Source organism: Elgaria multicarinata, chromosome 7 (genome assembly GCF_023053635.1).
Source record: "Elgaria multicarinata webbii isolate HBS135686 ecotype San Diego chromosome 7, rElgMul1.1.pri, whole genome shotgun sequence".
NCBI lineage: Eukaryota > Metazoa > Chordata > Lepidosauria > Squamata > Anguidae > Elgaria > Elgaria multicarinata.
The window spans coordinates 81,614,811-81,628,444 of NC_086177.1; the positions used below are offsets into that span (position 1 = coordinate 81,614,811).

Here is a 13,634-nt window from a genome sequence, read left to right on the forward strand (position 1 = left end):
GCAGCTGTGTAAATGTACCTTTACAATCCTGACCAAGCAAGCTTCAAAGTGGATGTCCTGGTTCATTGGTCTTTCTTCTCTATTAGCAACAGGCTCAGATTGCTTGACTGAAATAGATACTGGTTCACATACATACTAGCGACTTATTTCCAGTTGCGAATGTTTTTTGATCAAATTCCATTCCTCTTCATGACACAGTGAACAACCTAGGTTCCTGTGCAGGGACTTTATACTTACTTTAATAGAAGTTCTGTTGAAATTAATGGGTCATATGTGAGCTAGTAGATTTAGGATTGAGGTGTCAGGCACAATATATGCGAAGGTGGCATGCACTAAAGTCCTTCCCCCCACCTATTTGTGGCATTTTTAAAATCTATGATGTACATTAATTAAATGCCAGGGATAACACAGCAGCTATATGGTGCCTCAATGTGCATCTTATAAGATAATAAAGCCAAATTAGGGAGAGGGGGAGAGCAGCAAATATTGTATATCATTGAGGCACAGAAAGACTAACAATAAACCATGAAAATAAATCCATTATCTGAAGGGAGTACATTAAATATGTAAATAATTCAGCCTTTCAATGAACCTGATATTTCAAACAACAACAAAATGTGTATTATTCTCCATATTGTAAAAGTTTTCAATGCTTATAAATGTGACTGTGTAGAAATGCTTATAGAGGCCAGCTCTACATTATTCTCTAGGGAAGCTTTTGCTGGGAGCCTGGATGGTAATCTTTTTTTAGCATGTTTCTTCATGTGAGGATCTGGGATGCAGTCTGGGGATGGGTCGGGTAAAGAAAGGAATTCTCCTGGCCTCCATTTGCCCTCCCATTCAATACTTTCCCCTCTAAATTGCCTCTCCAGGTACATCTATATAGGAACTGGCCCCAGGGAGTGGGCAGGCAGGAGGACATAGTGGTTTCTGGTGTAACTGCTGACAGAACATGTCCCATGGGAGATCCTGGGGTTGCACCTGGAAAATGAGCATTTATGCCACTGTGAATGGCACAGTGGCTGTGGTTCATCCTTTTTCTCGTTAGACCCATGTTGCTGCTTGGGTTATTGCAGTGGTCTTCAACTGGTCTTCAGTGGTCTTCAACCCAAAAGAAGGGTCTCAGGTTTGGACCAGCTGAAGACCACTGGTCTATGGGATGTGGGAGTGGATTGAACTCATAGTAGAGGCCTTAATGGCAGGAATAACTTCCTGTGATTTCCCTTTCCACTGGTATCAGGTAGCTCTTCTAACAAATGACAAAGGCCTTAACTAGACCTAAGGTTTATCCCATGATCATCCCGGGGTTATCCCTGCCTGCTCCCAGGATCCCCTGTGTGTCATTTACATGAACAGGGATGACCCCGGGACGATCCCGGGATAAACCTTAGGTCTAGCTAAGGCCTAAGAATCCTCATATATGCTGGGTGCCAAATATGTTGATTCAGGTTAAAATCATATATTTCTCTTTTTAAAATTAATGTGATTCAGTAGCCAAATGTTGAATCTCAGTCAGCCCAAGGTCTGAATTCCAGTAGTGGTTGGTGGAGCTGAAGGCAAAAAGGACATAGTCAAAATACCAAAAATACCAGCCTATGTTTGCTTAAACCTTTAACTGCCAGTAACTAAGCCTCATCTACACCAAGCAGAATATAGCATTATGAAAGCAGTATATAAAAGGCAGGAGCCACACCAAGTAGGATATAGTGGTATGTGTCAATGGGCCCCAACACTTGTCAGTGCACTTCAATACAGCTATAAAGTAGAAGTCTGACTCCTGCCTTTTATATACCACTGTCATACCACTTTCATAGTGCAATATCCTACTTGGTGTAGATTAGGCCTTAGGCTTAGGCAAAGCATTTCAATCATTTAGAATGGGGGGAGACTATACAAAAGCCAGGAAACCTTCAACCCATCGCTGATTGGGGAAAGGTGTAAACATCTGGGGAGTCCTGGGGAGTGGGAATTGGCCTCTGCATTAGACAAATGTCATTCAGGCAGAAATGGATGAAGAACAATATTATCATAACATACAACATCATTATTTTTTTGTATACCATTATTCTCAAACAATAAATGCAGTTTTGGTATTTACCATTTACAGTGCCATACATGCTCAGTTTCCAGGTGCGAATTTACATTTTCGATGGATCATTTTGCATTTACGTTTTGCAAACTGTACTCTCAGCATTTTGTACTCCTCAAGTTGGAGTCACTTACAGTACTTATAATTGCACACAAGCATTTAAAGTAAACTTTTCCAAGAAATGTAAATAGCCATTGTGGGACCCTTGAGTTCTAAGGAAAGGAGGTGGTTAACCCATTTTCCCTGCCATGTTCCTTTCAAATGTAGTCCCTGAAGCTGCTATTAATCTCTAGAGGAATGTTCCCATTGGTGCTAATAGGAATTTCCCTCTTGACACAAATAGCAGGGTAAGGGAAGCATTTTTGTTAAGACTGTAGTAGAAGGGAAAGGGTTAAAAAACCCTCCCTGCCAAATGATCCTGATCCTGCAAATCCCCTCCACAGCTATTTAGATTTTAAACACACGTTAAACCACACATTTAATGCAATTAGGATGCAATCCCATGCATGTTTAGACAGAAAAAAGTTCTGCAGTTCCCAGCATTCCCCAGCAAGTCATATTGCCTGGGGGATGCTGGGAGTTGTAGGACTTATTTCTGTCTAAATATGCATGGGATTGCACCCTTAATGTTGCAAGTCTTGCTTTTAGATGATGGATTTCATTTCTTTGCCACACTGGACTTCAATATGAATATTCTCAGGGTGATTCACACACAAAACGATAAAACAAATATTGTAACAACACTAGGGTGACCATATGAAAAGGGGGACAGGGCTCCTGTATCTTTACCAGTTGTATTGAAAAAGGAATTTCAGCAGGTGTCATTTGTATATATGGTAGGGTGACCATATTTTGGAAACCAAAAAGGAGGACAACATGGTCGCCCCCCAAGGGGGCGTTTCCATACCAAGGGGGTGTGCCCACCCGAACATAGCCTTGGTCACATGTCTGATTTTACAGCACACATTTAAGACAAATCTGTTCTACGTAACATCTTAATGTTAAAATCACTGAAATAAAGAACAAGTGAGAGATTCAGTGTATCTGAAATTAACTTCACTCACTCCTACTTTTGTAGGTTTTGCTGTACTTGGAAGCTTTTGTTCTACTCTGTGTGTTACATTCTCCCCTTCCCTCAAATATCTTTTCTGACTGTATCTTCACTCATTGCAAGCTGCTATTGTTGTTAACAGGGTTTGCTACTGGCCGGCCGGATGGCTGTTTTTTATTTTTAATTTCAATTTTTTAACAAAGCTTGTGTATAATTGTCACAAGTTTCTCTACTCTAACATTAGGGTGGGTGTTGTGGCAGTGAACACTACTTTGCCCATTCACACTTCTCACTTATATACATTAGCTTCTCAAGGCTTGTGTGTTGGCATCACTTGGCACATCCACACTTTGAACTCCTGTCTACTTCCTGCACAAACATGTGACTCTGAGACCCTCTTCCTAATGCCCTGCGTTTCATGCCAGCACCATGGGGCTAAGTTACGATAGATGTCTCTGGGTTGTCTGTGCAGCCTCTGTTGTCTCTCACTCCAAGGCCACAGCTAGACCTAAGGTTTATCCTGGGATCATCCAGGGTTCGACCCTGCCTGAGCACTGGATCCCCTGTGTGTCACCTAGATGAACAGGTTTGACCCCTGGATGATCCAGGGATAAACCTTAGGTCTAGCTATGGCCTAAGACATTGTAGACAAACCAAAGCCTCCAGCCTAAAACAATCTCTCTCTCTCCCCACCCCCCAAAGTCTCCCTATGGTCCAGCGAGGCTGCACACTTGTGGCTTGGGATATTGCTTATTGCAGGTTATTGCTTGGTCATGTCTGGTGACTCTTACATTATTATTATTATTATTATTATTATTATTATTATTATTATTATTTCCCACCTATTGCCCAATACTTTAAAAACCTCTACCACCAGCCACCTCCACCTCCTCTCCTCCTACACAACTTTGATGCACTCTTAAAACACTCTGTGTGGCAAGCCAGCCTCAGGGCCAAGCTACAGATGCATCTGGGTTGCCTTCAGCCTCTCTCTGCCTTATGCCAGCCTGCCAACATTTCCAGCCTCAAATAATCCCCCACCCCTCTCTCTCTCTGCCAAAGTCTCACAACAGTCCAGCCAGGCTGTGTACTTGTACCCTGTAGCTAGGGGTAGGACATTGATCTAACAACAGCTTATGACTTGGTTGCATCTGGTGTCCCTTGTTTTTTTAAAAAAACTCCACTGCCAGCTGCCTCTGTCTCCACCAAAAGAGGAGGTTTGAAAACCTGAGTTTGAAGGATATGGCTCTAGTAGTTTTAAAACACAATAATTTTAAAACTTTGAACTTTTAAAAAAATCCTAAAAAAAAAATGGATGAACAGATCTGATTCAAACTTGGCATGGATAAATCACTCCTTAAGAGCTATCATGGTGCCAACTTTCAGCCCTTTATCTTAAAAAATGTCATTTAAAAAAAATAATGTTAAAACCTCAAACTTTTTAAAAAATTCTAAAACTCAATGAGTGGACAGATCTGTTTCAAACTTGGCATAGTTAAAGTCCTTGTTAAGAGCAATCATGGTGCCAAGTTTCATCTCTTTATCTTTAAAAATAACATATATATATATATATATATATATATATATATTTTAAAAAAATTTAATCCTCAAATTTAAAAAAAATCCTAAAAATCAATGGATGAACATATCTGTTTCAAATTTGGTATGGCTAAAGCTCTACCTAAAAGCTATCATGGTGCCAACTTTCATCTCTTTATCTTTAAAAATTATAGGTTAAAAATGATAATTTTAAAACCTCAATTTTAAAAAAAATCCTAAAAAATCAATGGATGAACAGATCTGTTTCAAATTTGGTGTGGCTAAAGCGCTACCTAAATCCTATCATGGGGTGAAGTTTCATCTCTTTATCTTTAAAAATGGTGATTTTAAAAATAATAATTTTAAAACCTCAATTTTTAAAAAATTCCTAAAAAATCAATGGATGACCTGAACTGTTTCAAATTTGGTATGAAGAGCTACCATTGTGCCAAATTTCATGTCTTTATCTTAAAAAATGACGGAGTTATAAGCATTTTTGTTAATTCCCATTAGAGCTGCTCTCTGGGGGGAAACCGGATTTCCCCTCCCCCTTCCGGATTTTTCACTAAAAACCCAGAAAAATCTGGGCAAATCCAGTCATGTGGTCACCCTAGAGAACCTGGTGAAATTTCCTCTCCATCACAACACTTAAAGCTGCAGGTGCCCTGCCCTCTTTTAAATCTGGTCACTCTAGTATAGCTCCTGCACCTTTAACTGTTGTGATAAAGGGGGAATTTCACCAGGTTCTCCATATATACAAATGACACCTGCTGAAATTCCCTTTTCTATGCAACTGTTAAAGATACAGGAGCCCTGTCCTCCTTTTCATATGGCCACCCTAAACAACACTCCCATGGAAGGTATGACAGAAGAAATCATATATAAAAACTTCTGGTTTATTGTCTTCAAATCCCCATGCCTAATAATAATAGTTTTATGTTTTGTGTAAAATATATCAACCAGCCGTAGTGATTATTAGGTTGAATCTTCAGGGTGCATATAATTTGTTTTGCTTGGAATATAGAGTAAAATGAAGAAAATGTACTGATAATTTTTATGTTGTGTCATTTTCCTAATTACCTAGCAAAAGAAAGAGGAAGAAATGTTAGAAATGCTCAATTTCTATTTCTTTGTTTTGGAAGTTTCATATAGGATCTTGCTTTGGGACTTTGGAACCACTCCCTGCAAGGATGCAACATGACATGTTAACAGTTGTTACAGATGATAACTGCGAATTTCTCAAAATCTCATCTATGGATTACTTAAGAGTAAAAGAGGTAAGTTTTTTTTAAGTAATAAGGTGCATCTGGCAAGAACCAAAAATTGTCATCCCTTTTCATCTCATGTGTACATTTCTGAGCTTGTGATGGGTTCCATACAACAAAACAAATGCATTTAACAACCCACACACATTTCACAGATGTGCAAAGAAAATACATACGTTTCCAAAATGCATACAAACACACTTTAGCCGATGGATGCATGCTTGCAAAGATGCACACACAAAAAGTGTATATCAATGCGAACATTACAAAGAATGTGTGCAAATTTCCCACATAAATGGGACAGAATGACGAAACCTCAAAAAACGGACTGTCTCAGCAAGACCAAGACTCTCTGTTGTTATATCAAACATGATTATTTAATTAAGTAATAGGCTGAAACATTCTGTTCTGATATTTTTTATTTATTCATACTATTTCTTAATCACCCTATAACATAGTTCTCTTGGTGATGATTTGCAGTGTGAAACAGCAATTGGCTGTTGATAAACATTGCATAACCACATTTTGGATGTGAACAGACATGGGTGTCCTATCCAGAAAAAATGAAACAAAATCACTTACATCTATTACTTCCCAAATGGGGGGTTATCCCATGTATAATTATATAAATCCAAAATGTGGTCAAGTTTTGCCATTGAGCCAATCTAAGCTAAAGAACCTAAATAATATGTATTTGTAACATCAAGAGTGTAATTAAGTTGTTGACCATTTTCACTTAAGAAATTATTTCTTTTTCTGTTTTAAAATATGGTCCTTTTAGCCAAAATGTGAACATACAAAATTAAATAACATTGCAAATGATTAAATGGACTTGCAGCACAGTCCTATGTATGTTTACTTAGAAGTAAGTCCCATTGTGTTCAGAGGAACTCATTCCCATTAATTTAGGACATTAAAGGCACAATCCTATGCACATTTAGAAAGAAACAAGTCCTACAACTCCCAACATGACATGCTGGTAATTGTAGGACTCCCCGCCCCCCGTCTAAACATGCATAGGATTATGCCCTAAAGGTACAATCCTATCCACACTTACCTGGGTATATCTGAGAACTCAATGGGGCATATTTCTGAGCATAGGATTGTGCTGTAAATTGGTACCTACATTTTCTGAGGGATAGCAGTTTCCTCTCTGTTATTTGGATGTTTTAGCTCTTTGTCAGATAATATGCTTTATTAGATCTTTGTGTAGCTCTATACACTACAGGGCATTTCTTTAGTTTACAAGATTGAGGTGTTAAGTTTCTATAAAGCCTGGAAGCTAAATGCTCCAAGAGTACATGATGTGTGCATTGTGAGTGGGAATCAAATCTTGTTAATCTCAGATTGGAACCACATCTCCTTTAAGGCTTCTTTTTGTTACTTCACAACTCAGATGCTTTTGATTTGCTAAGTGACAGTTTATACTTCAAAAGATCAGTGACCTCTTTGTTGAGGCTGACAGGATTGACTTCGAGTTTAATTTATGCTGCAAAGTCAGTGTATTAAAAACACTTGAATGCTCTCATTTTAAAAGTGTGATCATTTTCCTTGTAACAAATGGCAATAAGAAAACAAGGAATTAATTATATTTCTGAATTTATCAATATACTAGAAGCCCAGATATGCATCTATGAGATGAGAACTCATTAATCAAACAATCTCCTCATATACTCAGCTTTACACCAAATGTGTCTCCTCATACACTCAGTGTTGACTGTGAGTTATCCAACTAGTCAGGCTACTGGATGGCTGGAGTGACAAGCCTACAGTTAGCCAACATGTCATGAACATGCCTTTCTCCTCATTATATTTCTTTCCTTTTCCTTTCTTTTATAAATATACCTTTTATTTATTGCTATGCTCGAGCCTGCTACTCTTGCGCATGAAACTGTCTTTCAGGAAATAGCGAAGCGTGAACAGTTTGCCAAAGAAGAATTAATCCGTGGTTCTCCATTTTATCAAAACTGGCCTACGGTATTTATATTTCAGCTGACTGCTCAGTTAAAATGGAGGAAGTTTCCAATAGACCATGGTGAGTGTCACTGATATCAGCTTTGTTCTAGGTTTTCATGTGTGGAGAACTGGACAAACTTGGCCTGCCCCAGCTCAGGTCTAGAGCATTTGAGAATGTCTAGTGTAACTCAACATGAAAATATATGTGGGCTTTTCACCAAATGTGTCTGGAGCCAAGATGCTTCTAGATTATGCTTCATTTTGCAATTGCCTTGCCTAATTCATGGAATTATACAGTGAGTCTGAATATCCTCAATTTGTAAGCCTCCTGTGTTTTCCCATCACTTCTTCCATCTTTTTTTTAATGAGAAAATTCATTAAGGAGGAAAAAGAAAGAGTAGCTGCACAATACCTTTTGATTTGTAGTGCTGGGAGGCCTCTGCCTGGAAGCACTACCTGTTCCCCTTCTTGTCCCTATAATACTTATTTATTGGTGGCACTCATCTCTCTCTGAGGCCTTAGCTAGACCAGGCTATATCCTGGGGCAAACCCCGGGATTGTCCCTGTGCGTCCACATGACGCACAGGGGATCCTGGAATCAGGGAGGGATCATCCCTCCCTATCCTTTGGGCCAGCTTTTTCCACAGTCCCGGGCTGAGCCCGAGACCACAGAACGTGTGGCCCATTTCCGTGGCTTGACCCTGCTCCGTGCGATTACTCGTGTGGAGCCAGGAGCCGCGTACGGGGCACAGCACTCCTCAGAAGCACTGTGCCCATCGGGGGTAGGGTGGGGGGAGCGGAGAAATTAATTTTAATTTAAAAAAACACCTTTGCGCACAACCATCTGTGCTCTGTCGTCACTTTAAGAAAAATTTTAAAACGGCGGGCACGACGCCTCTCTTCCTGAGGTCTTCGCGCCTTACGTGTAAACTGGGGAGAGATCTCGTGTTAACCCCAGCGTGAGATCTCCCCTCCTCTGTCCCAGAACAAAAGGTAGGTCTAGCTAAGGCCTGAGTTTCTGTCCTGAAATATATTTCTGTCCTGAATATTTCTGTTCTCAGATATGTGACATGGTATCATTAGCCCTTTGCAGGCATTTGGAAAGCAAGTAAGGTCTATACTTGAGGAAGGGGAGTGGGCACGAGCACACTACCTTTGCCTTTGCACCATTTTCAGTGCCCTCCATGTGTAGAGAGCAATTGCCTGTACTAGAGAGCCTCCTGTGTCTGTGGAGAGTCTTCAAGCAATTTAGGAACTTGATTTTCCAGAGTCTCCGTTCCTTGCATGTAGACCTTAGACACAGTCCTGGCTCCCAGTTTCTGAAGGCCTTTTGGGAAGACACCCTCAATGGGCTCCCTTCCAAGGTGAGTCTACCTTCTCACTGTCATTGTCACCAGCTGCTACCGCTCTTCCACCTCTTCCTCATCATTGTTACCACTTGCTTGCTGGACAGGCAGAGAGCCTGGGAGCAAGTAGACAGGGGCCGGATCTACACTAGTCTTATAACGTTGCTAGTGTCCCTTTCTAATGTGGTTCTCTGTTTCGGTTCTCTGTATCACGGGGCACACTAGTGTTACTTACGTTTAGCTGCAACGGTACTTCAGGGCACATTGTTCAATCCTTTCCGTTCTTCCTCTTCTCTGAGAGTAAGCAGAGCTGCTTGGTTTGCTCCACCCACTTCCTGCCTCGCTCCTAGCCAGCACACACCCAAAACATCTTAATACAAGTCCTAAGGAATAGCCTGCATGCATAGGAGCCAGCCATTTTGCTGAAGCTAAGATGGTCTGGGTCTGGTCAGGGTTTGGATGGGTGACCAAATTGAAAAGTTTTAGCAGCGCAGAAGGGAAGGCCTGTTTTTGGCAGCCCCAGCTGTTAAGATTATTTCAAACACACCATTTAAGCCCCGCTGGTTAGAGTTTTGGACTCTTGTTAATTTTCCTGCACGGAGCTACAGTGATCCTTTGCTTACCAGGAAGTGATTTGAGCGCTCCTCAGCTCCTTTGCAAAGAGGGGGGAAATGTTAAAAAAATCATTAAAAAATCAATGGATTACTCAATTCGATTCAAATTTGGTATGCTTAAAGCTCTCCCTAATATCTATTACTGTGCCAATTTTGGTGTCTTTATCTTTAAAGCTTACACAGATGTAAGCATTTGTTTAAAATCCTGCTCCTGCACCCACAGCAGTGGCTCGGAATTAGGGCGAATCTTTTGCAAAAGGAGCACAATTAAGGCAGGATGTATGGGAGTACTTCACAATAAAAGCAGATTCTAAGGTGGAAAACTTCTGAGTCCTTTGCATGCAATTGTCAGTGATTGCACAGTATAATGCTGGTGTGATTTATCTGCTGTAGCAGATAAGATAGCAAACGGGGCGAAGGAAGGAGAACAGGAAGTGGGCGGAGCAAACCCAGCAGCTCTGCTACTCTCAGAGAAGAGGAAGAGGAAAATTACCGGTAGAAGGAGGCGCATGGATCAGTAGCCGCGCTGCAACTAAGCAACAGTGAAAGGGGACATCGAAATAGAACCAGTAAGTACAACTCATTTACGACGTTAGAGACCCAGGGTCACGTGACGCAGTGCGTCACAGTAACCCATTCAAAACGTTAGAGTAACATCAGTGTAGATTCCCACAGGGTCATCTCCTCTTCCTCAGTACCACCACTATCTACAGGTGAATAAGCAGATTGCATTAGTGAAGAGGAGGAACAACTTCAGGGGACTCTTATCAGTCGGAGGGTCTCTTCTGTATTGTAGGCCCTTGACACGTGCTCAACCTTGATCCTTGCCCTGCTTTCACTTGCTCCTCATATCTACATAGAGCTATTGTGTAATGCATTTTCCATCAGCGATGAGAACTTGGGAAAGGAAAACATGCAATGTGCTGACATGTTATTGCATGAGAGGAATTGCATGAGAGGGTTGCCATTTTTTTTGTGTGTGTATTCATTTATTTATTTCATATTTTTAACGCCCAATAGCTGAAACTCTCTGGGTGATTCACACAAATTAAAACCATTCAAAATATAAAACAAACAGTATAAAAACATGATGTAAAATGTTTTTACATCATGTTTTTTATAACAGTATAAAAACATGATATAAAAACACAACCAGGATAAAATCAGCAGCAATACAAATTTAAAACAGCAAAGTTAAAATTAAATTTATAAACTGTTTAAAATACTGAGAGTATACACAAACAGAATGCAGCATTTTCATATAATGAAGCAAAGATTCCACTGAATATTCCTGTCTATGTTCTATCCATTATATGTTTAGTTCTTATAAAAACCTTATAATACCATTTTTAATTAACTGGTTGGTACTAGAATGAATTAGATGGGTAATCTGCATTGAGAAAGAAAAGCAATGACTTTATCAAACTCTTTTGACTAATTAGTTGTTTAAAAATGCTTTTTATCCCTTTGTTTGCCATGAGTGGTGAACAGTTTGATTATCTGATGGTGCCCCCACATGTGTCTCGATACTAAGCATTAGCTGATAAAAGCAATTTTAAAAAAGAAGAAGCTAGCTGAATTCCATATATTATCTGCTATATAATCTCATTAGAAATCCCCTTTTTCCCTTTTTTTGTTTTGTTTTTGGTTCACATGATTTATATAATTACTCTTTTGGCTGATCCTGTTGAGATCATGTTTTTCAACTGCTTCCATTAAGCGCTGGAACACCGATTTGTAAGAATAAGCAAATTCTAGTTCAGACAGGTACTATAAATTGATGTCTCTTGACCCTGCAGAATTTCATAATGGTTTATGATGACATTCTGTTATTTATACAGTGTAGGTGGGAGCCACTGGGCTGATTCTCATATTACATTTTTGAACGAGGAGAGTCAAATGAAAACAATGTGAAGTTACCGAAGAGCCATAATTTGCTCCTCTTAACCTAAGACTTGCATTGGAAAGCAGACCCAAATTATACCCTTGTGCAGATGTGTTTTTTTGTACATGAACCTGAATCGCAGTATACCAACTTGCCCTCCCCTGCCCCCCTCCCCACAGAAAAATGCTGAAAGGGCAGAAGTCTCCAATGCCAGAGAGATGGAGAGTTTCAAAGGTGCAAAATAATAAAGACAAATATTGTTCTACCAAATTGTTTTTGGTTCCATCTCTCTTTTCCACACACTCTGATTTGCTACCTAGATCATTCAGACAGCTTCTTAACCATTTGTTCCATTGAGTTCATTGAGGACAGGATTTCATTGCCCCTCTTCCAAATTTACACACCTGTCTTGTGATATTTAAGAACAGGTGTTTGCCACATTGTCACATTTTCCATTCCCCCCCTTTCTCCCATCCCTGTGTGAGAATCCTTCCATGGGGTCATCTATTATAGAGCATTATGTACCTTTAATTGGTAAAATTGCTTTGGGATGAAAGGTGCTGCATAACTGTAAAATATTGCTATACCCCACTCTGCTTAATTGGGACAGCTGCTTTATTGTAAATCTCCCAGGAAGCCTAAGCATAGCTAACTGTTTATGGCTGATTCTTAAGGGGCCCACGTTAGCATAAACTGTGACTAATACAGATTGATTTAGCACACACCCAGTAGTTAAATGGTGCTGAGCAAGGTGGACTTCTAAGAAATGGTCTTTGGGGACAGAAACTATGAAAACTGAATGAAAGAATATATACTGAAGCAGCAGCCTGTTCCTTTGCTGGAATGCCCTGTGTCTGGCCTGGCTGAGGAGAGAGAAATCAAGAGAGGAGGCGGCAGCATTGGCAATAACCATTGCATTCTGGAAAAGAAACGTAGAGACTGTGGGCCTGTTCAGACAACACACTAAGCCATGTTAAAGGCTGCTAACTATTTTGCAGCAAGTGGTTAGTGAGCATGGTTATGTAAACTGTGGTTATGTAGCCACCATGGTTAGGGGAAACACAGTTCACATGACATGCTAAGCCATCATGGTTAGCTCAAAATGCTTAACCATCATGACTTAGCATGTTGTCTGTACAGGACTTATGTTGGGATTAGCTGACTGCTCATGCAACCACAGAGCTGGAAAATTCCAAAGACTAGATATCCCTGTCCTCTCTGTCCTAAAGGCAAAGTCATCCACCCACTAATTTAGAGATCCTCTGATGCAGGCCACACTGTGCTAAATCACAAGCAAAGAGAAATAGATGTATCAAATTCAAGTCACTGGGCACCTTCTCCCTTACCAACATGCCACAGAGGAAGTCAACCCTCCATATTCTGCACGGCTTGGTAGAAGCACTCACTGACCATCATCATCATCATCATCATTATTATTACTATTATTTATTGCATTTTTATATCGCCCAGTAGCCAAAGCTCCCTGGGAGAATTGTCCCTCTCTCATTTAGTGTGTCTACCCAGCTGCGAGAGACAAATCAGATGAATGAGTTTAATTCTTATTCCCCACTATTTCATATGAGCTCCTGGCATAGACCAGAGGGAATAACTCCTACAGTTCCCAGAACTCTAATCAGCAATGCATGCTCTGAGCATTGCAGAGACAGAAGAACAACTTGGAAACAGCTCTCAACCAGTGGTGTAGTGGATGTATGGCTCACAGGATCAAAGCACTGAGACGTTTTGATTAGCAGGGACAGTGTCATCATCTGCCACCCCGTTCAGGTTTCCATGTTCTCTTTGAGGTTAGCTGCAGTCCTCCCCACAGATGGCAGAGGGTGGAATGGATTTCCCCAGCACCAGCGTGCCTGAAGTTGGGATGAGGAGGG

The 13,634-nt window shown here is 40.4% G+C and overlaps 1 protein-coding gene across 1 annotated transcript in view; it reads left to right on the top strand.

The window, feature by feature from the left end:
- Window positions 1-13,634, top strand: part of CNBD1 (cyclic nucleotide binding domain containing 1) — a 177,657-nt gene that overhangs the window by 90,220 nt on the left and 73,803 nt on the right. The window contains exons 7-8 of the mRNA XM_063131313.1: window positions 5,822-5,956; window positions 7,847-7,979. Coding sequence (XP_062987383.1) covers window positions 5,822-5,956; window positions 7,847-7,979 — 268 coding nt within the window. The remainder of the gene's footprint in view (window positions 1-5,821; window positions 5,957-7,846; window positions 7,980-13,634) is intronic.